Source organism: Maylandia zebra, linkage group LG10, assembly GCF_041146795.1.
Source record: "Maylandia zebra isolate NMK-2024a linkage group LG10, Mzebra_GT3a, whole genome shotgun sequence".
In the NCBI taxonomy this organism is placed as follows: domain Eukaryota; kingdom Metazoa; phylum Chordata; class Actinopteri; order Cichliformes; family Cichlidae; genus Maylandia; species Maylandia zebra.
Genome location: NC_135176.1, coordinates 13,947,686 through 13,974,418, shown reverse-complemented (window position 1 = coordinate 13,974,418; position 26,733 = coordinate 13,947,686). Strand labels below are relative to the sequence as shown.

At 42.4% G+C, this 26,733-nt stretch overlaps 1 protein-coding gene across 1 annotated transcript in view; it reads left to right on the top strand.

Annotated features, from left to right (window-relative positions):
• ephb4a (eph receptor B4a) overlaps positions 1–14,371 on the top strand; it is a 41,272-nt gene extending 26,901 nt beyond the window's left edge. The window contains exons 4-17 of the mRNA XM_004563983.4: positions 2,656–3,046; positions 5,424–5,576; positions 7,498–7,833; positions 7,916–8,040; positions 8,385–8,553; positions 8,875–8,974; positions 10,059–10,123; positions 10,276–10,389; positions 10,828–11,075; positions 11,185–11,400; positions 11,807–11,956; positions 12,135–12,328; positions 12,870–13,028; positions 13,143–14,371. Of these exons, the coding sequence (XP_004564040.3) occupies positions 2,656–3,046; positions 5,424–5,576; positions 7,498–7,833; positions 7,916–8,040; positions 8,385–8,553; positions 8,875–8,974; positions 10,059–10,123; positions 10,276–10,389; positions 10,828–11,075; positions 11,185–11,400; positions 11,807–11,956; positions 12,135–12,328; positions 12,870–13,028; positions 13,143–13,251 (2,529 nt within the window). The 3' untranslated portion in view covers positions 13,252–14,371. The remainder of the gene's footprint in view (positions 1–2,655; positions 3,047–5,423; positions 5,577–7,497; positions 7,834–7,915; positions 8,041–8,384; positions 8,554–8,874; positions 8,975–10,058; positions 10,124–10,275; positions 10,390–10,827; positions 11,076–11,184; positions 11,401–11,806; positions 11,957–12,134; positions 12,329–12,869; positions 13,029–13,142) is intronic.
• The last annotated feature ends 12,362 nt before the right edge of the window (positions 14,372–26,733 follow it).

Genomic DNA, 26,733 nt, shown 5'->3' with positions numbered 1-26,733 from the left:
TCGTTGTTTAATTGTTTGAGAAAATCAATTGAATTGAATTCTCGTGGTATTGCCACTCGGCTTCTAAGACTGTTGTATTATTATGTCTTGCTCAGCAGGAACATTTTTATATTTGACAGCGTAATAAACTGCAGGGCTTATCTTGATTATCGATCAGTCTGCCTATTATTTCCACAATTAATCGATTGATTCCACTGTGGTGGCTCTAATTTGCTTTGCTTTACCCAAAAGTATAAACAAGTGATGTATATCAAGAAAAATAGGGTAAAAACTGCCTGAAATGGTCGTGTCTGAAATTGTACTCTTAAAAAAAAAAAAGAAGCAGCAAATCAATGGGAAAAAAAAGTTCTGTCGCAATGAGGGAACTCGAAGCTCCAAATCTGAAGGTTGCCAAGCAGTGAGGACCTGAGAAAAATAAGTTATTGAATAGCTGTGTGTATTGCTACCAGTGAAAGTCTGTTGCATTGAATTTGATGACTCACAAATACCCTCATAAACTGGATAAAAAAAGCTGTGCATGATGTCCAAGTCATTGTTGGGGAAAAAAATTAAATGATGAAACCATTAACAATAAGTATTCTTGCCTTTCACTTTTGCAGAATTATTTATAATCTCACCATGTTCTTGTTTTCGCTGACAAACAACTGTTTTTGAAGCCTCATAAGGCGCATGTGTGTACAGCATGCAGTACTGTGAAAAAGTACCAACTCTCACTTCTTCTTTATATAGGATATATGAAGCATATAGGGTAAATGGTGTGGCGATTGACTGAAATGTCTGCAAACAAACATGGTATATAAACAGAGTTTGTCTGAATAGCTTGAAACTCAATATTTGGTGTGACCATCTTCATTCTTCAACACAGCCTGAACTCTCTTAGACAAGCTTGCCTGCAAGTTCTCTAAATGTCTGCAAGAATAGTTTTCCAGGCCTCTCGAAGGACATTCAAAACTCTTCTTCAGATGTTGGCTGCCTTTTTTTCCCCATTTTCTGTAAAAATGATCCAAAACTTGCTTCATTAGTGTTGAGATCGGTGCTCTGGTGAGACCAATCCATGACTGATAGTGTTCCACTGTGTGTGTGTGTGTTTTTCATTCAAGTATGATTTTACTGCATTGCCAGTGTTTTTGGAATCACTGTCGTGCTGAAAAATGAAGCCGATGCCAAGCAGATTATAGCTGCATTGTGCATCATAATCTGATGGTACTTTTCTGTGTTCATGATTCCATCAATTTTGACAAGATCTCCACTGGCAAACTATGACAGATCCTCCATCGTGTTTGACAGATGGCTGTCGACACTCAGTGCTGTAGCTCTCTCCTGAACTTCTCTGCACATATTGATAAAGGCTTAAACCAAAAATGTCAAAATCTCGATCCATCACTCTGTAAGTCCAGTTATTGTGTAATTTAGCATACCGCAACATTTTCTTGCCACTTCCGTTTCTTAAGAATGGCCTTTCTGATGAGGCTTCACTTGGCCAGATGCATCTGCCAGGTCCTGTGTCAGGTCTTTGCTGGACTTTTTGCTATTTCTTAAGGACATGAATATCATATAGTGCCCATCTGTTTGGTTTTTAGGTCTGCGACTTATTCTTGTGTCCTCCACATGCCATTTTTTCTCATTTGTCTTTTAGGACACACTGCACTCCAAGTTATGCCAAGTTTTTTGGTTTACAGCTCTTTGTGAATCACCTTGTTGGTGCAAAAATAATACTTTATGCCTGTTAAACTGTTATTTTTTTATTCCTTTGTTAGTGTGAAGTAGCTTTAAAACACTTATCTGAAAATGTCTAGGTATTAGGACTGGATTAAAATGAGTAAAAAAGCAGACATGTCCAAAGAAAAACTTTAAAAGACCTTCTTCAGACCACTTTAAAAAGTTACAAGAAAGTCTGGCTCCTTGGAAGCAGGCTCAAGTCTTTTGCACAGTACTGTACACGTTTGTGACGGATTTCTTTCCCCCTCAGTGTGCAGCTTTTCATACAGATTCAAAACAAGTTTGCAGAGACCAAGATTTCCTTTAAATGTCAGTTTCACAACATCGTCAATGTTCGGGGACTTTTTTAATGTTCCAATCATGTTCTCGCCTCTTGGGAGCAAGCACTGCTTTAAAACCCACCTTGTCAGTGCATTCAATCTGTTTCACAGCCTGAATCTTTTCGTAATGTTTATCTTCTGGGTTTCATTTTCCAAACACATAGCTTAGGAATGCAGCACAGTCAATCTAATTGTCAAACCTTAGTTGTTGGCCGTGTCCTTGAACACAACACCAAACAGTGGCGTCAAAATAGTCCCTGCTTCTCAACTTCATTACCACCTAATAATGTAACTTTGACAGAAAAATAAAAGTGATGAAATGTTCGCCGTGATGAATTGCCTTCCTCTCCAGCAAGTTTCTCGTCCCTGCAAGTTGAGGTTCAAAGCACACTGTAATAAATGGGAAACAATGGCTGCCAGAAAGGCAGTGAATCAATGTAAAAATCACAGTGGTATGCTTTGTAAAATTTTCAGTAATATGAAGCATATGTAATTTCTAATTAATGGGCTAAACATGCAAAACTATCAGTTTGATCTTTTTCATGGCTGAACAGGAATGCAGGCGTGCAGGAATCTGGATATTACATAAGGTCTTTTCTCTTTCTCCCTGTCTTAGGTGGACACAGTGGCTGCAGACTTTCTACTAAGGAAGGACGGGGAGAAGAAATTGAACGTGAAGACCTTGAGACTCGGCCCTCTTAATAAGAGAGGCTTTTACTTGGCCTTTCAGGCTCAGGGTGCCTGCATGGCTCTGCTGTCTGTCAGGGTCTTCTTCAAGAAGTGTCCTCCCCTGGTCAGTGCTCTTTCCTCTTTCCCTGAGACTATACCGCGTACTCTTGTGCAAGAGGCACAGGGTGTGTGTGTGGAGCACGCAGCTCAGCAAGGTCCCCGTCCTCGGCCGCCTAAGCTCTTCTGCGGGGAGGATGGCCAGTGGGTGGGCCAGCCAACAACCTCATGTGCATGCGTACCAGGATTTGAACCAGCTGAGGGGTACACGAGATGCACAGGTAACGAAGGAGGCAAGGTTAAGCCAAATAAAACTGACATGCGTGCATGTATGCATATAGACTACACCCATATAGGCAACAGGGCAGGCAGACTAAACAAGAACACAATGGTAAGGCGAGGGTGGCGGGGAGTTCACTGAGGGTTGAAGTGTTTGAGAGGAAATGAGAGACCGAGGAAGTTAATGAGGCAGGGGAATGGCTGTGACACAGAGGGGACAGAAAGAGAGGTCAGGTGGAGCAGCACTTATCTCTGAAAGGAAGAGCAGGGTCAAAGGCTTACTGCTGCGACAACTCCTGGCTCAGCCGAGATAGGAGCGCAGGAGGACTGCAGAGGTGAGGGGCGAGAGGGAGGGGAGGTGGTGCTCGGGGTAAAGATCATAACACTTTGAGAACATCAAAGCAAAGCAGACAAAAAAAGAAGGAAGAAGCAGGATGATTCTCTCAGGAGCCGTGCAGCAGCTCTGCCTAATGAGTCCAATTAACAAGCCTCGCGCATGGACTACCCCCTCACACGCGCACAGACTCGCCGCATCGCAGCGACACAGATAAATGGCGAGCACTAAAAACACAGAAACAAAAGGAGAAATGCCACATTTTCCCAGGGAAACGCCTGGTTTCATCTGTCTGTGTTTGAAGGTAGGCTGTAGTTTGATCTCCGTGGGCGGTATAATGATTTTTCATAACAAAAAAATAATTTCCGACATTTTGCTCCTGGTGAGGTGGCATTTTCCAGCGTTCTGTCACAGAAGAGAGTTGCAAGGCAAAACATTCACAAGGCCATAAAGGGAAATTGCCTCGCAGAAAAGACCGGACAGTTAATTTGCTTGGGAGGCTGGTCATTTCGGAAAAATGAAATCGACGCCAGGGTTTAAAATTAAAATTCATTTTGCTGTAATACCATTATTTGCCAGAGACTATACATATATTTTCTGGGGCAAACACGAGCATTTAAATATAAAAGTTATGAATGCTGTCAAGTTGATTTAGTGTTTCATCTAAGTATGGTTAGAATATTTAAACCAGGTCTCTGAAATGAACTATAAGACCATAAATACTGCTCTGGGGGAGGGGTATATTTCCCCTCATGTGGCAGTATTGCTTTATTATTGTTAGACAAGTACATCATTATAAAGGTTAAAAACTAAATAGGTTAGAACTAGCCCCTAATCTACTCCAAACAAGATTCATTTCTATTTCAAAAGCTTTGTTTCGTTCAGGAAAAAATGCCAGAACCAGAATACTGACTTATCTTAATGTGAACTGCTGCAAGTGCTAAACAATCTTACAGCTGAATTCACTGAAAAGTTGCACAGTAATCGATAGCGACGGCTCCTGTAAATCACAGTGTTATTTGTGTCATCTTGTGGGAGCTCGTAAGCACCGAGGTTACAGCCGCCTCTTCACATGTGGCAAATTCCTTGCGGTAAATGTCAGTCAGGAACGATCAGCGAGAGCGTTGACCCTGTGAAATGTGTCAGTTTGTCGCTGCAGCGATGCTCCCGCTCGGTGTGAAAGTTTCTTGTTGTATTTCTCTCGCTCAGCAGCTGCGTATCAGCCGCCCAGACTGAACGCAGAAAGTAAACACGTTTGCTGCCATTGTGTGCGGTATTAGCAGGGTGACGGCTTATTACACATTCACATGTTAGAACAAGCGTTGGATCGGGCTTTGCTGGTGAGCAGAAGCTGAGGTGTGCACGGTTTCAGACCATGTAGTGACTGCAGCTAATGACTGTTGTCATTCTTAATTTCTACGTGTATTTATTTTCTTTGATCGATTGATTGTTTAGTCTGAAACGTCAGACGTGGTGATGTTTACTGCGATATGAAGCGAAGAAATACAGGAGTGGTGTTGTAGATTTGGTCAAAATTGTGCTTAATTGTTTTTCCATCGCTCGACTAATTGATTGTTCAGCCAATCCTTTCAGCATGAGTTCAGACTCCATTCACGGTGTCCTTACATGTTACCGCGGTGCTGGTTTGGGCTTTACAAAAGGAGACCTGGAACAATGTTTGAATCAATAAGCAATGACAGTTTTTTCATAAGGACCGCCACATGTCTGGTCTCATTATCCAGATATGGCCAGGTAAATTCAATGATAAGCAGCATGTCAGTCACAGGCAGTTTTTTTTTTCCTCCACTAAATTGACTATTAGTGTCAGTCTCATTACTGTGATTGTCTCAGTTTATAGCCCTCATTACATGCTTCTGTCTGTCAATCTGCAACCATCTGGCACCTAAGCACTCCGAAATAAAGGATTTATTTGCAAATTGAGTTTGACCCAGGCCTATACAGGACACAGTGAAGGCGTTATGCAATGTACTGTTGTATTTAATGCTAATGTGCCTTTATTTGTTCTCACATCTTGTCCTCTTCAGCGTGTCCTGTGGGCCAGTTTAAGTCAGGCATAGAGGGACAGTGCAGAGGCTGCCCAGGATTCAGCCAAGCCACCAACAGGGGGGCGTCAATGTGTGAATGTCGCCCTGGGTACCTACGTGCCGAATCAGACACTCCTGACACACCGTGCACTAGTAAGTAAAACAGTGCTTAATCCACATGCAAATATGGAGGTGCTAAGCAACACTCTTTACTGTCTCCTCCTCTCTTTTTTTGTCTTCCTCTGACACCTCTGATGCTACTTCTTTTTTTCCCTCCGGTGTCATTTAGCCAGGGTCCGCTGAGCTGCTTTGTGGCTTTTGTCTCACGGCTGGCCATTGAGATGCATGTCCTTTGTGACAGGTTGTTGGTGAGGGTGGGAGGGTAGGGCTTTCTGTCCAAAGTGAAGTAGGCATTGATGGTCTCAAGTGACACATCCATGCGGATTGAGGAATTTCAATTCAGGCTCATTTTGGGTGTGTGTGAATGGGAAGGGGGGTCTTTAATTAGGTGCGCTCTTTCGGAAGGGCCACAAAGCTGATGTGAAACAATGTGACACTGTGACTGTGGCTGTTACCCCTGCAGGTGTGATATAAATACCAACTGGAATTCACACCCACCAATTTTATTTTTTACTGATAACTTTAATTACAAAGACTTATCTTAATAATGCATCTCTTTAAGAAGCTAATTTCTATTATGTATTCTGTTGTTGTATCAGATTGCCTGAGCAGTTCGGCACGTAACGTTATTTTCAATTTGTATGCAAAGTTTTAAACCAGCCGAGCCACCTGAAATTCACGCCAGACCTTTTCCCTCCTGAAAATAGGCATACGTTTTTACATTTTTGCGACAGGCGTGGTGGTTTTTAATTAAGCGCATTGTGATTGCCAGGACTTAAAAATGCGTCACCTCCAAAAATCCCCTGTTGCCAAATGCTGAATTCAGAATTCATGCTCGCCCAGATTGAGCGTGATGTTACTCCACTCGGGTTTCCAATGAGAACACCATTAGCACTTAAGTTAGCTGCAGGCTCAGTGACAAAGCTCTCTCTCCTTGGCAGGAACAGAAACTCATTCACAGTGCCTGAGTGGTCTTGCTGTTTAGTTATGCTTGGCTTGAGGCAATAGCTATCTTCTTACAATTTTCAGGCGGTGATCATTATCATCCAGTTTTAGACAAACGTAATTGCACCAGTTAAATCCAGCAGCACATATGCTCCCGCTGTGACGCAAAGCCACTGCAAGAGCATTGTTCTGCTTCGTGAGTACATGTGCGGGCTGAGTAAAATGGCTTCAGCTTATATCAGAAATCATAAAGAAACAATATGTGTGGGTCATGGAAAAGTAAAACAGTGGCAAAATGGCACAGCAGAGATCAACACAGAACTTTCATATATTGTAATTTCACCGAGGCAACTTTCCACAGGGGAAAAAACATGAAGTACGATTCAATATTTTTTCCCATATAACTTGATAATATGTGAAGAACAGCTACTGGTGCTCCCTGAAGGTACTTTATCATAGCAAAAACAAAAAAATCATAACAGGTGATGCTGCTATATTGATATTGTTTAAATGGTCTTAAGAGGTTTAGAAAATGCTGCCTTTGGGATCAGGAAAAGGCCAGATTGAACGGAATAGTTTGACATTTTTGCGATATTTGAGTTTGATCGGATTAATGTGTAATTCTGTCATGTATACATGATGCTCCAGTTCTGAAAGAGAGTCATGTTCGGTGGGTTATGAAATCCCGAACATGCAACATGCAGGTCTGACCAACCATGAATCCTGCTTTTATGGTTAAGTCAAGCTAAGTGGATGCTGCCTGCAGCAAGAGATTTACTCATAATCAAATTTAACAACATCATTTGTTGTATTTTGTTTTAGTGTATATTACCTATAAGTAAAAACATTATAGGTAAGCACATACATGAAAGTTTCATCAATTTTCTCATTCAGCTCTTTTTTTTTTTAAGCAGATTGGTTCGCATACAGGAACTTGGATGACTGCCAGTTTGCAGTATTTTTTAAATGTGGAAAAAGCGTGCTATTTTAACTATTTCTCTCACTGTAGGAACTCCCTCGGCCCCTCGCGGCATAATCCGTAAGGTCAACTTCACCACAGTCACTCTGGATTGGAATGAGCCGCTGGACAGCGGCGGCAGAAACGACCTGAGCTACGCCGTCAGGTGCTCTCTGTGCAGGTCACCAAAGGAAGCGTGCCTCCCCTGCGGAGATGGCGTCAGTTACCGGCCTGCGAAGGACGGCCTGCTGGGTCACAGGGTAGAGGTGTGGGGCCTGCTGCCACACACAACGTATACGTTCACTATTCAGGCACTTAACGGGGTGTCTCAGCTCAGCGAGAAGGAGCCTGCCAGCGAAAGTGTCAACATCACTACAAGCCATGACGGTAAGAGCTGCAGGAGGATGGGTGGAAAGGTATAAATAGTCCGAATTTCACTGTATTTATAATTCTGCTGCCATCTGTGCAGTGCCGCCACTGGTGTCTGTGATTCGGAAGAGCGACTCCACAGAGAGCAGTCTGACTCTACACTGGTCGGCCCCGACTCAGCCACACTACACCATCCTGCAGTATGAGCTGCGCTACTGTGAGAAGGTAAGAGCTCCCTGACGACATCCCCGAACTTTCCCTTCAGATAGATGATCTATTTTTTTTTTAACAGGCTCATGAGAAGAAAGCACTCTCAGTGCAGATGTAGTTAAAGGGTCACGGCACGCGGCTTAGACCATGTGGATCTGTGAAGAAGCTCTCTAAATTGTGCAGTATACACTTTAACAATTAAGATATTAGTAACATATTTGTAATGTTTTTTTTAATTATTATCTGATGTAATTGAAGTTAGTGTTCAGTTCAGGACAGTTTGACTAATTAACTAGCTTGACATCATCATCTGTTCTTCTTTCACTATTGCCTTGGACTCATTCTTTTTTTGCTTTTAGAAGGAGCAGCGTAGCGAAGATCAGTGCCACTCCATACAGAGTAACAGAAACCAGGCTGTACTGACAGACCTCCGCCGGGCTAGTCAGTATGAAGTGCAGGTCCGGGCGCGTACCCAGGCCGGCTACGGCAGTTTTAGTCCACCAACCATTTTCCGCACGCTGCCCGATGGTAAGAAGAGGTCTTGTTTTCTCTTGAAGAGGAGCCACACACACATTACTCTTTTTTCTTATTTAAAAAAGTAATTTCCAGTGGGGGTGTGACAGTCATTTATCCCTGCATAATCAATCTCTGCATAGTTTCTTTTATGAATTTATCATCTACATCTTTGTTGACTCTCTTTAATAACCTAAATTCCTGCCCCCCACCCCCACCTTTCTTTACTACCTATGTAAACCTCCTGTCATGGCTTCTGTCGTTGTGTTGCTCTAACTCTCTCACTTTCTGTCTGCTATTTTCTCGTCTCTCTCTTTTGTTTGCCGTCTCTCCCAGGACGTGACTCTGGCTCCGAGTTCTTGGTACCTGGCATCTTTATCGCTGTCGGGATGCTGCTGCTTGTCACTTTCGTCTTTGTGGCCGCCTACTGCATACGGTGAGAACGGGAGGAAGGGAAATAGGCACAGGAAAACAAGATAGATTTGCAAGTGAAAGAAGCTCGCGGAATAACAGGAAATGGAGCGAAAAGGATAGAAATCAAAAACCAATAACAAACGTGACCCCAATTTTACAGTTTTGCACTGCTTTGTTCTTTTGTTTATACAAATCATATCTTATCAACGGTGGTTTTGCACTCTGTTACCCACACCTTTTCTTTTTTTTTCTTCCCCCTCTGTGAAGCAGTTCAGACACAAAGCAAGGCTCATGATTTCTTTTGCTTACACAGCTAAAAGCTATCCTGCTCATTAGAACATTTTCCTTAGGCTTCATTGTTTGAGTAAATAATGTCGGATGGCATCACGGGGAAAAAGAGAGGGAGAAGGTGCGTGCATTTGTGTGTGAGAAGGATGACGATAGAGGTAGAGGGCAGGGAAAGACAGGATGCAGGCGTCCCAACCCTGTTTCCACAGGACAGAACAATAGCTGTGACCTTGTGACACACACACACACACACACACACACACACACACACACACACAAACCAGTGAGTGAGGCCCAGATCTGCCACTAACTGAGGGTGGTGCATTATTGCTATTTTAGGCTTCTGAGGTGGAAGAGAGAAATGGAGGAAGGCAGCGATCCAGTAGCTACAGGGTTGTTACTGTACTGTAGGGATGAGTTTGCTCCAGCAGAATTATAATGGAGCCGCTTGCGTCAAAGAGCAGAACCATATGGGTTGTCTCAGGTATTCAGCACCACCACAAGTCACTGTGTATTGCGTGTTTACAGCACGGACAAAACTGTCCACAACAAGGCGGTGTTGGCTTCTCAAACCATAACAGTTATGATGTATTTTTAAGAGTGCATGTGGCTGAAGTGACCTCTGACCCGTGATAGCTCTGTTATGTGCTGTGCTGTTCTTATTGCATCTGAACAGTTGGTTGATGTGCATTACATTGGGTTGATAAAGCATTAGGAACACTTGTCCAAAAAAAAGTGAAATAAAACATCAATTCCTCAGATAAGTGCGCTGCAATCCTAATCTTGTTTCATTTATACTGATCTCTTTGTACCTGCAGCCGGCACAGCCGAATAAAGGATCCGGAGCTGAGTGACAAAAACAGCCAGTACCTCATTGGCCAAGGTAACACATCAAGGACATGCACGCTGAACCACAGCTCTGATTTACAATTCATTCACGTCGGGGAAATCATTTTTAATGTGACCGGTCTCTCTGTCGCTCATGGTTCTGTAACATTCCTGCTCCCACGCTTCTGTTTGTCTCCCCTCTCAAAGGGGTCAAGGTTTATATCGACCCTTTCACCTACGAAGACCCTAATGAGGCAGTGAGAGAATTTGCCAAGGAAATCGATGTTTCCTTTGTCAAGATTGAGGAGGTCATTGGTGCTGGTAAGCCCATCAGTATGCTTTTCCTGTGATTAATAAATCTGTAAACTTTGCCCTGGTCCATTCTTTCTGAGGACTTGCAGACTGCACAGGTTGCGTTTTGTTGTGATGTGTTGTTTTTATTTTTAGCATATTGTTCTCTCTCAAAATAACCTTATTAAAAAATACCTAATTACTAAATTAAATAGATTCAGTGACATTTAAAACCATTGCCCTGTTTCTTCTTTATCACTCAAAATTCAATTTGGCTGCAGAAAAAACACAATTAACTGATAAATATGTTCCCGATATTGGTGGCCCTCATTCAAACCAAAGGGCACTGCTAGCTGCGAGCAAGCGTTGCGTTTGTTAAATGTAACAGTTGTCTTCATAATGAGGTAAACTCATGCTGGGGAGGAAAAAACGGCCATAATAGTGTGTTTACGTGTCTGTGTGCTGCAGGCGAGTTTGGGGAGGTGTGTCGAGGACGGCTGAAGATACCAGGAAAAAAGGAAAACTACGTTGCAATTAAAACTCTAAAGGGTGGCTACACCGACAAACAGAGACGGGACTTCCTGTCTGAGGCGTCCATCATGGGACAGTTCCAGCACCCCAACATTATCCATCTGGAGGGAATCATTACAGCCAGCTGTCCAGTCATGATCCTGACAGAGTATATGGAGAACGGCGCTCTGGACTCTTTTCTACGGGTCAGTATGAGTCGGACAAACCAACGCCAAAGCACGCTTCTCTCAAAACACTGAAACACACCGTAGTGCCGCTCATTCTCAGACTGAACTGGTTCTGTCCTCTCCGTAGCTGAACGACAGCCAGTTCACACCCATCCAGCTGGTTGGTATGCTGCGTGGCATTGCTTCTGGCATGAAGTACCTGGCAGAGATGAGCTACGTCCACCGAGACCTGGCTGCCCGCAACATCCTGATCAACAGCAACCTGGTGTGCAAGGTGTCTGACTTTGGCTTGTCACGCTTCCTTCAGGAGAACTCCTCTGACCCGACCTACACCAGCTCTCTGGTGAGACAACAGCCATCCTCAGTTAATGCTTAAGGAGAAAAGCCTGTCATTCATTTCATACAAAGTAGTCTAGTAGGATGGAAACCATAGAAATGATCCCAATGTGTTAATTTTAATCTCTAGCACAGACATCAGGACACTGATTATCAACAATAGTGGTTATCAGTGTGATTTCTGCACTACAATTAGTTGTCAGTTAGATTTTTAAGATTTAAATAAATGCATAAATGAATAGCAGAGTTTTATTTATCCACATGCTTTTCATCTCTTGAAATATTATGTTGATCGTAAAACATTTTTAACTTTAACTTAGGATTTTACCTACCTTCAGTTTCCTCCCCAGCTCCCTGCTGGACCATGTTTACGTGAAGTTTCTGCATCACTCACTGTTTACCTTTCTGTGTAGGGAGGTAAGATCCCAATCCGCTGGACAGCACCGGAGGCAATAGCCTTCAGAAAGTTTACCTCAGCCTCAGATGTGTGGAGCTACGGCATCGTCATGTGGGAGGTCATGTCTTTTGGAGAAAGACCGTACTGGGACATGAGCAACCAGGATGTAAGTTGAAGCAAGAAAAGCCTTGCTGGGCTGTTTTTTAGATTTTTGGAAGGACTTTTCAGGTTTTGTTAGCCGAGTTTTTCCAGTCATTTCAAAACACTTGGAACTAGGTGATCAGTGAAGTGTTTAAATCTTGACTGTGACCATTAGACTCATGTTTAATGGTTGCTTCCGTCAGGTGATCAATGCCATAGAGCAGGACTACCGCCTGCCCCCGCCACCTGACTGCCCCACCCACCTGCACCAACTGATGTTGGACTGCTGGCAGAAGGACCGGTCGGCGCGCCCTCGCTTTGCGGAGCTCGTTAGCGCTTTGGACAAACTCATCCGCAATCCTGCGTCGCTGAAAATAGTGGCTCAAGAAGGAGCAGGGTGAGAGTGCTGATGTGTTTTTACAGTTGGATCAGTGAGGTTTTGGACCACCACGGTGGATTTTAAACCTAAACAAACAAAATGCGATTAAAGTGAAGCTTTTAATTCAAGATGTTTAACAAAAGTATTGCATTAATTGTTCAGGAATTTCCTGTTTTTATGTAGTCCGCGAAAAATGTCACACAGCAAAAATCAAGCATGTCTTCACAATGTCTTATTCTTAGTGTCCATTTAAAGCCCTGACAGTGACAGGGCAGGCATTAGCCTCCTGCTGCCCAATCTTGTGCACCACCTCGGTGTCCTGCTGTGACCTGTCAGCCACTTGCTGTTCCCATTTCCCTGTCTCAACATTCTGCCTGTCGGCTAGTTATATACAGCTGAGGACACTCCACCTCTGACAAATCCCATTGTTTGTCCCTGTCAGTCACTCAGTTCGACTTGTCACCTGGAATGTTGCTGCAGGACATGTATAAGCTTCTCACTGAGGTTTTGGTGACGGTGAATGTAAGTTATTCCTTTGTTTCTGGATCCTGTCCCCTAGGCCGTCCTACCCCCTGCTGGACCAGCGCGCACCTTTAGCTCTCCCGCCGTGTGCTTCGGTGGGGGATTGGCTTAGGGCCATCAAGATGGAGCGTTACGAAGACAGTTTCCTTCAGGCTGGCTTCAACTCAGTGGACCAGCTGGCCCCAATCACCACACAGTTAGTTCATATTCCCATTTTTTTTCCTGCTCACTTATTTTATCCAAGTAAAAATTTGTTTAGGAAAATTTGTCTCTAATTAGTTTTTTTTTTTTTTTTTTTTTAATTCTGTAGGGATCTGCTGCACATGGGTGTGACTTTGGCTGGGCATCAGAGGAAAATCCTTTCCAGCATCCAGACAATGACCTTTCAAAACAAGAGCACTGCAACTGTGACCTTCTAGCTGACCTGCCTCTTATTCTGGACATGACACCAGCACACAGGTGCTGCCAAGTACTGAGAGCACTCTGGATCCTCTTTCTGTGAGCCACTTTGAACACGGACTCGTAAAAGGGATTGGCGACTTTATTCGTGACCAGAAAAAATAGGGAGAAAAAACTATGGTGTGAACTGTTGTGCAGAGATTGGCAGGTCTCTGCCACACAGAGGGACCAGGTGATGAAGCTGTGCGGACTGACTGCTTCTTTATTTTTTTGTTCTTTTGTTTGTTTTTTGCAGTTTGTGCTTTTACATCCACCCAAGATTTGGACTCAGTACATGTGGTGAGCAAAGAGGAACAGCGGACCAGAGTTTACACAGTTCTGTATTGTCATGTCATTACAAAAAAACAAAACAAAAAAACCCAAACTGGTTTGTTGTCCCAAAATGTCACTTTGATCTTTCACCAAAGGAGACAAAAAAGACGAGAAGAAATGCCAAGATTTTTAGTTTTCGTATTGTTGTAATTATGAATGGGAACCGCTCTCGATGCCGACTACGTTACTTCAGAGACACCTTTCACATCAAAACGTGAACATTTTAATGTGAGATTTTACATTTTGTTGTTCTTTCTCCCCCATTTGATTTCAGTATTACCTCCTCTTTACTCAGGTGTGATGTGTAATGCAGACTTTGGAGAGCGCTGTACTTGCTCTAATCAGACTCCTGATCTTCCTCAAGTCTGGCTCTCACTTTGCCAGCTCAGCAACATGTGAGAAGAAAGGCACAGAGACATATCAGCACTTTTGTCATTTCAGAGTGAATCGTAATCTTCAGTAACTCCACGTGTTTCTCGTGGAGTGTGGTTGGTTATTTCTAACGCTGGTCTTTCTGCTGGCAGCTCAGTTTTATTATAGTCGAGCTGAACAAAGACCAAGTGGACTGAGAGACCACGAAAACTGTAGAATTGGTTTTCTTTATAGATAATAGCCAAGGACGCAGTCTGGCCTCAAACTTGTTTTTTCTTGATTATAACGGATACATTTTTAATTATCTTATTCTGTATTCTCCATTTTCCAGTGCCATTCATTTGTCTTTGTGAACTAAAATGCCATTTTTATAAAGCAGAAGCCTTTCACGAGTGATTCAGTTCTGTCTCATTTGAATGCACCTTAAAGGGTAACTGAGTAAAATGTGTCTGCTTTTGCTCTGAAGCGATGCAAAAAGAGGTTCCTAACAAAAAGCACGAAACACAATACATGACCTTAAATTAACACTCTAGCTTGTAGCCACTTTGGTTGGTTTCACCGGCAGTTTCGCTCTGCAAAACTAGTGATTCTCAGAGCTGTTGTCTTATTAGCAGGGCAGCACCTCTCACTTTGCCGGATGTAATGTCAGTAAAACATTTCTGCACTTGCACTAAAACGATTCCCTAAAATTTTGGAAGAGGAAACAAAGCACGGCTACCAACTGAGCCAGTCTGCTCAACGCAGTGTTTTTGCGTTTCTCAGAAAACTGCCTCTCGTACAAATATACAGTTAGCAGCTCGCTGTATCTGTTGCTTTCACTCATGACCTGCTCACAATACTTACTGTTTGCAAACGCAGAAGAGTTGAACTTCCAGCAGAAAGTGCCTGTGCTCCAGGAGCGTATCTTTGCATACTTTGTCCATATGAAGGCAAACAAATCTCTTGGCACATACAAGTTTGCACTTTTCAATCTTATCCAGGACCTGCCAGGATTTGCTGACTGATTGTTGTGCACTACCTACAGCTGGAGGCAAGGACATATGATGGAACAAAGCCTGGACTCTATGGATACATGGGTGCCTCCCCTGTAAGATATCCTCTGCCACCACAATGTAGCAACATTAACAAGTAGTCCAAAGGCTTTGCTCAGTTTGTCTTCAGTGGGTGTAAAATAAATGTCACATCACTCATATACCATCAAATACTCCGTTCACTAAATATTTGTAGAATATCTGTTTACAAGCAGTTTAAGTTACTTCCATGCTACTTTAGCTAACACACTGATGTCGCTAACATAGTATCTACAGCACTGAAAACTCTGGGTAAAGATTCCTTATCAGGCTAAACCCGGAAACGTTGGCTGATATCATTTGGAGTGTAATGCAGAATGATTTCATGCAGTCTGGTCTGTCTGTAACCATAAACGTCTGCGTTTTGCTTCAAAGGCGTGTCTTTACTGACAATATTCTGGCATTAAAAAGCATGAAAAGACCATTTTTACTTATTTAGATGATATTGTGGTGTCTGCTGAAAATTCTGGGTTAAAATGTTTTTTTCCTTTTCTCCAGTGCTACAAAATAAAATTGAACATGGGAAAGGATGCTAATAGGCAGTGGTCAGCTCACCGGATTGAGTGGGTAACCCATATGCTGAAAGGCTGATGGGGAGGTCAGGGTTTAGGCCTGCACTGAGGCCATTTACTTAATGTCTTCCCCCTGGTCTTTTTAAAAATCTGTCTCTTCACTGTCTTGGTAAAATAAAGGGTTAAAAAAAAGACCCAGAATGTGGAAACTGGATGCACAGCTAGCAGTAAGATCTGCAAATTGCTTTCTACTTTTCCCCCACAGCTCCGCAGAAACAGCTTGAAGTCATCAGTATCTTGTGAAATAAACATTTAACTGACTGGAGTTCAAAATGTTGAAATATTGCTCAAAGATGTTGCAAATGTTGAAGGATGAGACCAGAATTTTTGACATTTATGTGTATTTTACCCTAGATAGCAGTGCTTCAGGATACACCTGGGCTACTAAAACATACAGAAATGGCTCAGGTGCACTGAATCGCTTCTTCTAAACTTTTTAGGGTTGAGAGAGTTTTTAAAGTCCCAGAGTGCATAACAGTCATTTGAAATATGCAACGCAAACCTGAAATGTGATGCTGGTTATGACCTTACACTTACCCAGTGACAAACAGCAGACCAACACGTTCCTTTGTAGGCTTCATACTGAAGATCTCAATAATGGCAACTCTGAATAAGGGATAATGTTTATCCACCGTGTATATAGGTAAATATGAATATTTACCATCATTTCTCAGCTGTTTAACATGTCAGAAGGGCTTTGTAGATAGCCACGCTCATTTTTCACTGCAAGCGAAGCATGGAAACGGTTTAAATAAAAGGATGTCGTAGGAGGTCCATATCTGACCTGAAGTGATAACCCACATGGTTTACCTGTCTCCGGTCGTAAGGCAGGCTGTCCCAGTGACCCTGTTCGCTCCCGTCCCAGATTCAAAGAAAAAATGAGCACGCAACAAAGCAGCTACACTTTTGTCAAAAGGCGCACTGATGCTTCTGGATGTCTTTGAGCTTTTTTATTCCAGTGCTACTCAATGTGAACTAAATAAATGTTTCTTGGTTGTCTCGTTTTAATCTTTGGTTAAATAATGTGTTGCCTAAGATCATGTAAGTAAAATGTCTAATAGGATTTTTCTTTGTCTCCTTTGTGTCAGCCCTCCTCATCTATCCAGTTGGCCCGTTTTTAATAATGAGATGGAAACAAGAGAACGCAAGGACTCAAATGAGTCCCCAGCTTTGCTTTCTCGCAGCTTTTCCTCTTGCTTTCTGTTCCTCCAGAGAGCCTTTACCCCTGAGGGCTCAAAGCTTGTCCTCTTCTATGTTTCCTTTCCTGGTCCTCAGCCCTTTTAATCATGAAGAGATGTTCTTTTCTTCTCCTGTGCCTTGGGCTGAGAACAGCTTATGGCACAGCATAAGCTTAAACTCTCACACACACTTTTCTCCCCCTTCTTCTTCTTCTCCCATCTCCAAAGCTACAATAAACAAGCTAAGCTGCCAGGGCTTCCAAAAGCATTTAGGCTCATTGATTAATGTGCTTTGATTATCTCTGTGTTACTGACTCATTCCTCTTGTTCTATTGTTCTGGTGTGGACCACAAAGTATAGACCTGCGCAAGTACAGATTTTTTTTTTTTTTTTTTTTTTAAAGAAAAAGATGAGTAACTGTTGACTGTTGTTATGGTTTATTTTCAGCCCCACGGTGCATTTTGGTTTGCATGAATCCCAGTGTTGGGAGTGATTCAGTGCTTGAAAGAGAGAGATAAGCATTCATGTGGTTTCTACTTCTGTCAGTGCTTTGAGTGACCCCTGACCCTGCTGCATAGTACAAATCCAGCCTCAGCTTTGTCTGTGTATCTGAATGGCCATTCATTAGGGCTGCTGTCGGGCACTGAGTAGACCAGGCCGAGCAAGTTTTTAGCATTTGGTGGATTGTGTCATTCCCCTCGCATTCCTGCGTGCATTCGAGTGTGGAGAACGTGTGTGTGCGTGCATGGTCGCAGTGGGTGGGGGGCTACCCAGAGGGACAGGTACATGTGGATTTAAAGGAAAGGGGGAAGGGAGGTGATTTGAAATGGTTTCACCCTGTCTGGAGGAGTAAAACTCTCAGAAAATCTGAGAGTACACACATTAAATGTGTATTGGGAACGGTTTAGTCCAGCTAAGTGCACTCCCACAACACTGCAGGACTCAGAAAACTGATTTTTTAAAAATCTACGTCAAATTTAAAACAGTTGAGTCTGAAATGTTCTGGATTTGAGCTTCTGAAAAAAACACGTTATACCCATATTTGAATGATTATCCTATCTCACAGAAATCTCGGATAAATAAGTTTGCTTTGAGCAACCCCCCCCCCCAAGTATCCCTCATGAAAGCCCCAGAGCTGCTTTATCATTCCACCCTTCAGTTTTTGGAAACCGCTGTCTAATTTCATTTTCCATTAGTCTTCTTTTTCGATCCGCAGCATTGGTTTGATTTTTCCACAACAGCACTTATCTGAAGATGGAAGTTTAGGCTGGAGATTGTCACTCCTATGCCGCTCTCCCTCCGCTTCAGCTGCCAGATTTCCTCCCCGAGATGACTCCCAGACAGTTTGCTCAAAATGGCCCAATATTTCTGAGCAAATCCACCGAGCAGCCAGCTAAGATTATTTTTCACCTGTGTACGCATTGTGATTTCGGAGGCACATTGCTCGGCAGAGCGCTTCCACTCTGTTTCGTATTAAATCTGATCACTGGAAAAGTTGTCACTCCTCGCTGCTCTACAGCATTTCTGTTGACTTTGCAGGAGATTGTGCCAGGCCGTTGCCGTAAATAAGAATTTGTTCTTTGCTGACCCACCTGATCAAATAAAAGTTGTTGGAATTTAATTATACTTTCATGCTGCAGTACAGTTTTATGTGGAATTAGTCTAGTATTTTTAATCATGTAGTTAATCCACTTAATCAATGTAAACTTTTAGACCACAATCCCCTGCTGTCTCCTCAGTACTGATGTAGAGGAGTATTCAAATATTGTTATATTAGCTACTGTCAGGCTGTTGCTTTCACAGTTAAATCGTTTGGGTTTATTTAAATGTATTTAAATGTACTGAATAACTAAGATGAACTAATAACTGAGATTATTTCCCACAATCATCTCTAGGGTTTACAGAGAATGGCTCTAAAAGACAAAAATATCCAGTGAGCAACAGTTCTCTGGGCAAAAATACCTTGTTGATACCAAAGGTCTGAGGAAAATGACCAGACCGCTTCAAGCTGAAAGGAAGGCAGCAATAACTCAAAGAACGACTCGTTACAGCCGAGGTATGCAGAAGAACATTTGGAATGTGCAACACACTGAACCCCGAAGCAGACGAGGTACCACGGCAGGAAACCACACTGTTAGTTATAAACAGACAACTAAGGGACAAGATTTAAAAAATGTATGTGTTTTAATTTCTGCTGCCATATTCAGATGATGGGATACATGCTGCCTTGTATCAGCAGTTCAGACTGGTGGTCTAATGGTGTGGAGGGGTAGTTTCTTGGCACACCTTGGGTCCCTCAGTGCCACAGCCTAACTGCGTGTTGTTAGTGGCCATGTCCACCCCTTCATGACCACAGGGTACCCATCCTCTGATGACTGCTTCCAGCAGGATAATGCTCCACATCACAAAACTGAAATCATCTCAAAGAGGTTTCTTGACCGTGACAGTGAGTTCGGTGTACTCGAATGGTCCAAACAACAGTAGGGGTGGGTGATGTACCCACAAAATTTTATCAAGATATTTCAAAAAACATTTGTAATAATGATGTTTGTGACAATATAGAAAAAATACTGAAGGAAATTTTTATGGATGCTTGCACCTTTCAGGCAGCAGCATTTGTACGTGTAAGTAAATAAAGGGCGTTTTTCCATCCATGTTTTCCAATGAGCCACTGTCTCTGATGACAGACTGAAGTGTGAATCCATTGAAATAAGGTGCAGCCAGCACAGCATACGATGGTACAAGTCACGCTTAAGTAAAAAGGTAGCCTAGGCAGCGTTTTCCCTGGAAATTTAACACTTTAGTTTAACAATAACTAGACAAACTTAAGCTTGTAACTTGTCAGGAGCTGCACCATACTGTCACAGATAATAACGCAGAAATATATTTTCTACCTGAAATGTGTTATCTTGGGTTGAGGTTTTTTTTAACCAGCTGCATACAGCCCTGCTTTTCCACCATGTAACTCCATCAGTAATTTCCATCCACCGTTTGCTCTTCCTGTCGTATGGAGCGCAGCTTGTGATGCTTGGTCGAGCCATTTGATTACTTTTGGGTCACACATCACCAGCTGCTAGTATCTCATCCTTTGCAACCTGGTTGTACTCGACAGTGTTTTTGCCTCAAGCGGTGAAACGACTTTGTTGCTTCCACCTTTAGCGAGAACAGGGTTCTGACTGTGCTTTGTTGGAGGTTGTTGAAGTCGCTCCCTCTTTAGGTACTAAAATGCCATCAGAGACTGACACCTGTGTTTTACTGCCAAGCATTAATGTAAACCCATGGTGTTGCTATAGCAATGATATCACGATATAGTACTTTTATGCCACAGAGGAATTTATACCGGTATTATTATGGACCATGTGATATGGCAACAACAGTCTGGGATAGTAAGCTGTTGGGAAGTGGTGTAGTAAATATTTGTGCATGAGGAATATTTCCAGCACCTTTATGAAAAATTAAGACAGTTCTGAACTCAAGAGGGAGTACAACCTGGTACTAGCAAGGTGTACCCAGTAACATGGTTGGTGAGTATATCTTAGCTAAACCTACAGATGGATCGTTTACTTATAAAGAACGAATATTCAAGCGGTTAAATAGGGTTAGGATGCAGTTCAAACAACCCTTTATTTGTTTTAAGATTTTAAAATGGCTAGGTGTTTCTTTATATCCAGCTGTTTTATATTTTAATATTTGCTACTAGCTATACATTTAGCTAACCGATGCATCTTTGTAAGTAAGGGTTGTTTCTTTTCTTTTTTTTTTTGAGAGTTTAACACTTTGATTTTCATTTTTTAAATAATTTCTAGCTATATTGGATATATCAACATCTATCTATCCAGTACTGTATATTAGGGATGCCACAAACGATTATTTTGATAGTCGACTAGTCACCGATTATTTTTGCGATTAGTCGACTAATCAGATCATCATCCATTGGACGTACAGCGTACAGCTTATTGCACCAGCAGCATCTGGTCTTATATAACTATCATTAGCTTACAGCTTGAAGTGTTTGTGCTAACTAAAAATAAAGACAAGATGGTAGTTTATTCATTTTTAATGAAATTTGCAGATTGTTTCGGTGAAGTTTAATAAACTCCTTGCTTTCTAAAATATAACAGGACACCGGAGTATATTCTCCAGCGTCTCACACTTCTGATAATCAGCTGTCTGCTTGACAGTTTTAGCTGTGCAAAAACTATAACTTTAATCTCAGCCAAACCGATTTACTCAGGAACAAATAAAATACTAAAGAAAGCCAAACAATAACATTTTTAAGTTATCTAAGTGACTTATATATATGTTTAACCTGACTAGCGAAAGACGGCGGTGGGTTTGAAAACGATTTGCCGGGAGTCCGGTGTTCTCACGGCTCTAGTTAGCCTTGCCCCCGCCTAGCTAACGAGCTAGTGGGTAACAGACGTCTCCGAAAACGTCGGAGCGCTTTTGAAAATATGTGGCGTCTTGATAAACTGAGCAGATATTTGAGGTTTACACAGCTACATTCTCGCCTGAAAATATGTTAAACGTTTATTTTGTGACCCAGAAAGAATAATAAGAGTAAAGTTAAAACTAACTAGCTGCCGCCATTGTTGACAACTGCGCTGGGCTGCGCTATGAATTCTGGGACACAGCTTCTTCTTCTTCGGGGTTTAACGGCAGCTGGCATCCTTGTACATGCAGTGCTGCCATCTTCTGTTTCAGTCCGTTATTACACTCTTAAATCCTACTACTCATTCCTGCGTCCTTTGTGATCTTACAAAGCTTCAAACGATGCGTCGACTATTAAATTAGTCGTCGACGATTTTAATAGTCGACATAATCGTGACTAGTCGACTAATCGTGGCAGCCCTACTGTATATTTACCTAACACTGGATAAACATTTATGTTACCTAGACTATTAGGTAACAGTTAGCTGTAGGTTTAGCTAGCTTTTTCTACCTTTTGTTGTTCTAGGTTTTTTTTTCAGGTACTTTTATAAGCTGTTTTTATTCCTTTTTGCACAACTTTTAATTATCTAAGTTCTTTATAACATTTCTGCTCAAAGCTATGAAAGCTTGTGTCAACCACTGGGAACCCCCCCCCCCCCAAAAAAGACTTTATAGTATAAATAGTTATATATAGTTTAGTGATACTGATATATAGCTATGTACTTCTCAACCACACTTCACAGAAGAGACCACATTTGATGGAGGTGTTAGTGTGATGAAGAATGCGAATATGGGTTTCATCACCTTCAGGGTGAGTGAATGGCTCCTCCAAAGGTGTTTGCTGGTTCTTGCTCTGTCAGCTTTCAGCAGCCATCCATCTCCCCCATGGCACCCTTTTGTTTTCCACTCAGCTAAGATGTGCCTCTTGCCTTCTGTGAGGAAATGAAAGTCGTGTGACCTTCCCACTTCTTATCGTCTTCATGTGAATCACTCTATATTCTAAAACTCAAGCCACATGCGTCAAGGACCACTATGTTAAGCGGAGGGAAATAAAACTCGTGGGGCTTCATGTGGCAAAAAGGATTCTGCGTATGTGTCTGAAGTGAGGGAAAGTTCAAAAAAAGGCCATGATAGGAGATGGCAAACATCTCATGTGAAAGCTGTTTCTGATCAGTGAGATTGATTACCCTTTGTGAACTCAGATTGATGGCTTTACTCTTCAGTCTTGCGCTTAACCTCTCCTATAGGTCTCACCTTTAAGTCCTAACTCATCATAACTCCTCCACACTTCTGAACCCACTGGTATGAATCTTTACCCTGAGCTGAAATGTGTATGCACCCACAGTCACCTTGTCACTAACAAAGAACACACAGACTTCATAGCGACCACCGGGAATTTTTGAGGTTTGATTCAATCAGACAAAGTTTGTAGAACTTTGAGGATTTAGAGAAACTACCAAACAACAGCAATTTAAAACATGCACAAGGTTATTTTTTACCACGCCTCAAAAGGGCTTCTAGTTTTGTCTGTTTTCTGTCTTTTTCATAATTACAGTAAGGTTTGGCCTTTATATTTGTATTGTGGCCATAGATGTTTACCCTAACTGAATGTTTATCCTTCTTCTTCTACATTTAAATCACAGTTTGCCGAGCAATTGCCTGAATGAGCTGTTTTCATAAATGTCTACAAAGCAAATGAGCAGTAAACACAGAATATTCCAGTAAACAATGACACACATCTGCACTGAGAGCACATTTTTGTTTTCAAAAGCAAAGGTAAAGCCTTCTTCAGTCTTTTTATTTTTTTATTTTTTGGAGGAGTTGCATGAATGCGTATCCCCTCACAGCAGGTCTAAGGATTAAAGCACCCCCTCCTGATCCCCTGTGGCCCTCCTCCCTGAACCTACACCCACTCCTTTAGCCTGCTTTGGAACGACAGCCTGTCAGAACTATTGATTATACTGCAAAAACATGACCACTCACGTTTAGTACTGACCCCATGAGCACATTTGTGGGGGGACGGGGTGTGCTCAAATTGTGACAATATGGAGGGTAGTAAAGTGTATGTATGCGTGTGTTTGTGTGTGTGTGCCCACTTAGAAATCTGAGCATGGAGCATATGGTTATGATTTAACCAGCATCTGGATGCAATACAACAAGGTTTACAATACAAAGCATAAACTGTGTGCGTTTGAGGGAAAGGGTGTAGTATTGAAAGTAATCAGATTACAGAAATGAGGAAACTAACCTTGGGCTTATACCATCACCCATCAACCAAAATCGTACCCAGAATGGAAGAAATAACCGTGAACACACACTCGCTCTCTCAGATCTGTATTACTGTGTTTTGAGCGCCCTCTAGTGTGCAAAAACTTGGTTTATTCGATTTTTATTCTAATGCTGAGAGGAAAATAATTCATGCTTTAAATTCTCGTTTATTTACGAATCACGCGTTCAACCCTGATCATTCGGTAAACATGAAAGCATGAAATGCGTCCTGACTCTGCTTATCAGATAAGGGTTGAAGCTGCTGTCTGTGCAGGTTTGGGCTGAGCCTCGCAGACAGTGTCTCAGCATATTCTGACCCAATATCACTCCTACTCTTTACAATCGGAAAATCTGATTGTAAACACGGCGTGCAGTCTGCGCCACTGTCTCGGCTGGCAACGTCACGCAGAAGCGGAGAGAGGACTGGTCATTAGCAGTGATCTGAAGTCATGATAAATACATTCTGATTCCGAATCTGTTCTGTGGTCGTCCATCCGGACAGATTTGTTATTCTCGAGTTTTAAAGGTTGGGCGTTCAACAGCTTATCACAAAGAAAGAGGAGCAGCTCTCCTGCAAGGTAACTTTGAGGCAGGCTCACCATTACTCACCCGCGCTGCTTTGTCGCCGCCTGGTGGCCATGGCGGACTCTGACACCCTAAAGGAAAAGCAGAGTCATGTTTCAGTGGGTCGAGCTTAGGCCTGAGAGGATGCAGAGGAGGCGCCTGCTCTCTCAAAACGAAGTCCTCCTCTCACATCGGTGTATTGTGCAACTATCGCCTCTGTAAACATAGTTTCTGATAGGATTTGAACTATTTTTCGAGTAGGTCGAATGTGTACTTGTCTTTAAACAATAATGGTCCTTTGCTCTCTCTTCCCCCCCACCTAGGCTACACTACATTATGCACTGCGTTAAAGCAAACAAAAGAAAACAAAGACCACAGAAAAAACAACAGCAGTAAGAGCCACACCTACATAAATAACACACATGACCACACCTCAATGCCTGGCAGTACAACAAAAAGAAAACCACACAAGACAAAAAAGCTATACCAATGAGTCCTGCGGCAATAAACTTTTAGTTTAAGAAGTAGAAAAAGAAAAAAATGCATTTAGAGAATCGTGTGCTTTTTAAGCACTGAGAACAATTATTTGAGATACAGGGTTCAGTAAAGACAGAGCGTTAGTGCCTCTGAATCAGCATGCGCTTACGTTTAAGAGACGCAGCCCTCTTGGAGTTGTAGTAATTATGATAGAAGTGATGGATGAAGTCATGCACTGTTGTTATAGCGCAGGGAGGTGGTCAGGGTGGAGGAACGGGTCAGCAAAACGCTGGACACAAATACACGAGAGAGCCGTGTTCATTGTTTCCATCTGGCAGCGGAGACGATGAGCCTTTAATTGTAACCACCATGTTTCCCTAGCTTTAAACATGCTCTTCTTTTTAGGCAAAATATGGTCTCTCCTCTTGTTGTCTGGATTTAACCCAGCCTTGAGCCTACGATGCGATTCGTAAGAGTCTTAAAGGATTTGGTAAACTTTGTCCTGCTGATGTAAGCTTGTCTTTCATTTTTAAGGGGAAGATTTTTGTATGGGCCCCTAAGTGGGAATTCCTGATGTGTCTGCCTGATATTTACAGATTGCTTTGACAAGCTGTATAAAAGTAGTAGCAGGTGAACAGCACTGAAGTCGGGCGTGATTTAAGATGAAAGGCCTTTCTGGTACACCGTAGGGAAAATGCCTCCATCTGAGGCAGCCCTACTACTCACACAAACAAGCAAGCTCGCCTCCTTCTCATCACTGTACAGCATGTACAAGGTGGCAACAAATAGCTTGACTCCATCGCGCTCTACATTCCTGGGTTACTATATTGTTAGACTGACGAAATCTATCTTTGCGCGGTTACGCAACAGATAACTAAAAACAATCTTCGCTGTTCTAACCCAGATATGTGATAGTTATACAATGCAGACAGCAGGTTCTCTCTCTCCTTGAAATCAAAAGGTAAATTTCTATCATCTGGCCCTCGTGACATCACGCATAATTATAAATCCACTACTTTGAGGAAATACAGAGTGCTATGAATTACACTGACCTCTGCCAGCTGCCTGTGTGACTGTGGTCAATTGAATGAGTGATTGTAGCAGCTTAATCCCGGATGATCTCTGGCTCTGAAAGCCACTACAGCAAACGCAGGGAGGACTGCACTTTAGGAACAGTGCCTGACCGCCACGGCAGCTGGAAGATGAAGGGGCAGAGATGGTTAAGCAGATGCATGAATGAGCTGGAAGTTAATCATTGAGCTAGACGTCTGAGATACTGATGCACTTTTTTGTGGCTTTAATAATCCACATTTAACCCACTGCTGAATACGGCAAAAGAGCAGATCCAAGCAAACATTTTCACCAACTTGGAAACATGAATCACAGCTGATCTGATTGTTTTCCTATCAAATTTAAAATAAAAGGAAAAGATATAGATATCAAATCTAAATAACGGCCTGCAGATATTTCACAGCGTGAGGGAGTTGCTTAATTATTTTCACATTTGATGCGAATTTCATTTTTGTTTCCGATATTGGCTTTTAAGCTGGGACTTAACAGCCATGCACGGAGGAGATTAGAAGGTGGATTTCTTTGCGCAAACTGTCGAAAAGCTGATGGAGAGAACTAATCCTCTCTATCTGCATCATCATTCTTTAAAACTGCACGCTTTCTGTCTGTCTGTATTTCTCTTTTCAGCAGTTCAATTTCATTTTAGTGCACAAAAGATGACCTGCCCTTTTTTATGTTTAATTTTTTATGAACAGGGCACCAGTAGCCGCTGATTTTTCTTTCCCCTCCAGTGAAAAAGGGTTTCACACATTGTGCTCTGCTTTATGGTTTGTGTGAAAAACTGTCGCAGGAGGTTTGGCTCGCGCATTAACCCAGACCCCGACAATATCACGCTCAGCAGTGGCCTGAAGCCAGGCTTTGAGAGGATGCCACCCTCGCTTTGTTTGAGGGACCGAGGGCTCGATGGCAGCAAGGGTGCTGGTTATGATGACAGCGCCGCTGCAGATCAACTGATCAATTATAGCCACGCAGGTATGAAAAACAAAAAAAAAGTCATTATTAATTTATATCTGAAGAAAAAGGTCAGCGAGCTGAACTCTCACAGCCGCCGCTGATTATAGTCACAGAAGAACAGACACTTCATCCGGGTGCGCTCTTAATCTGAGCAAATGTAAGCTGGTGGTGCT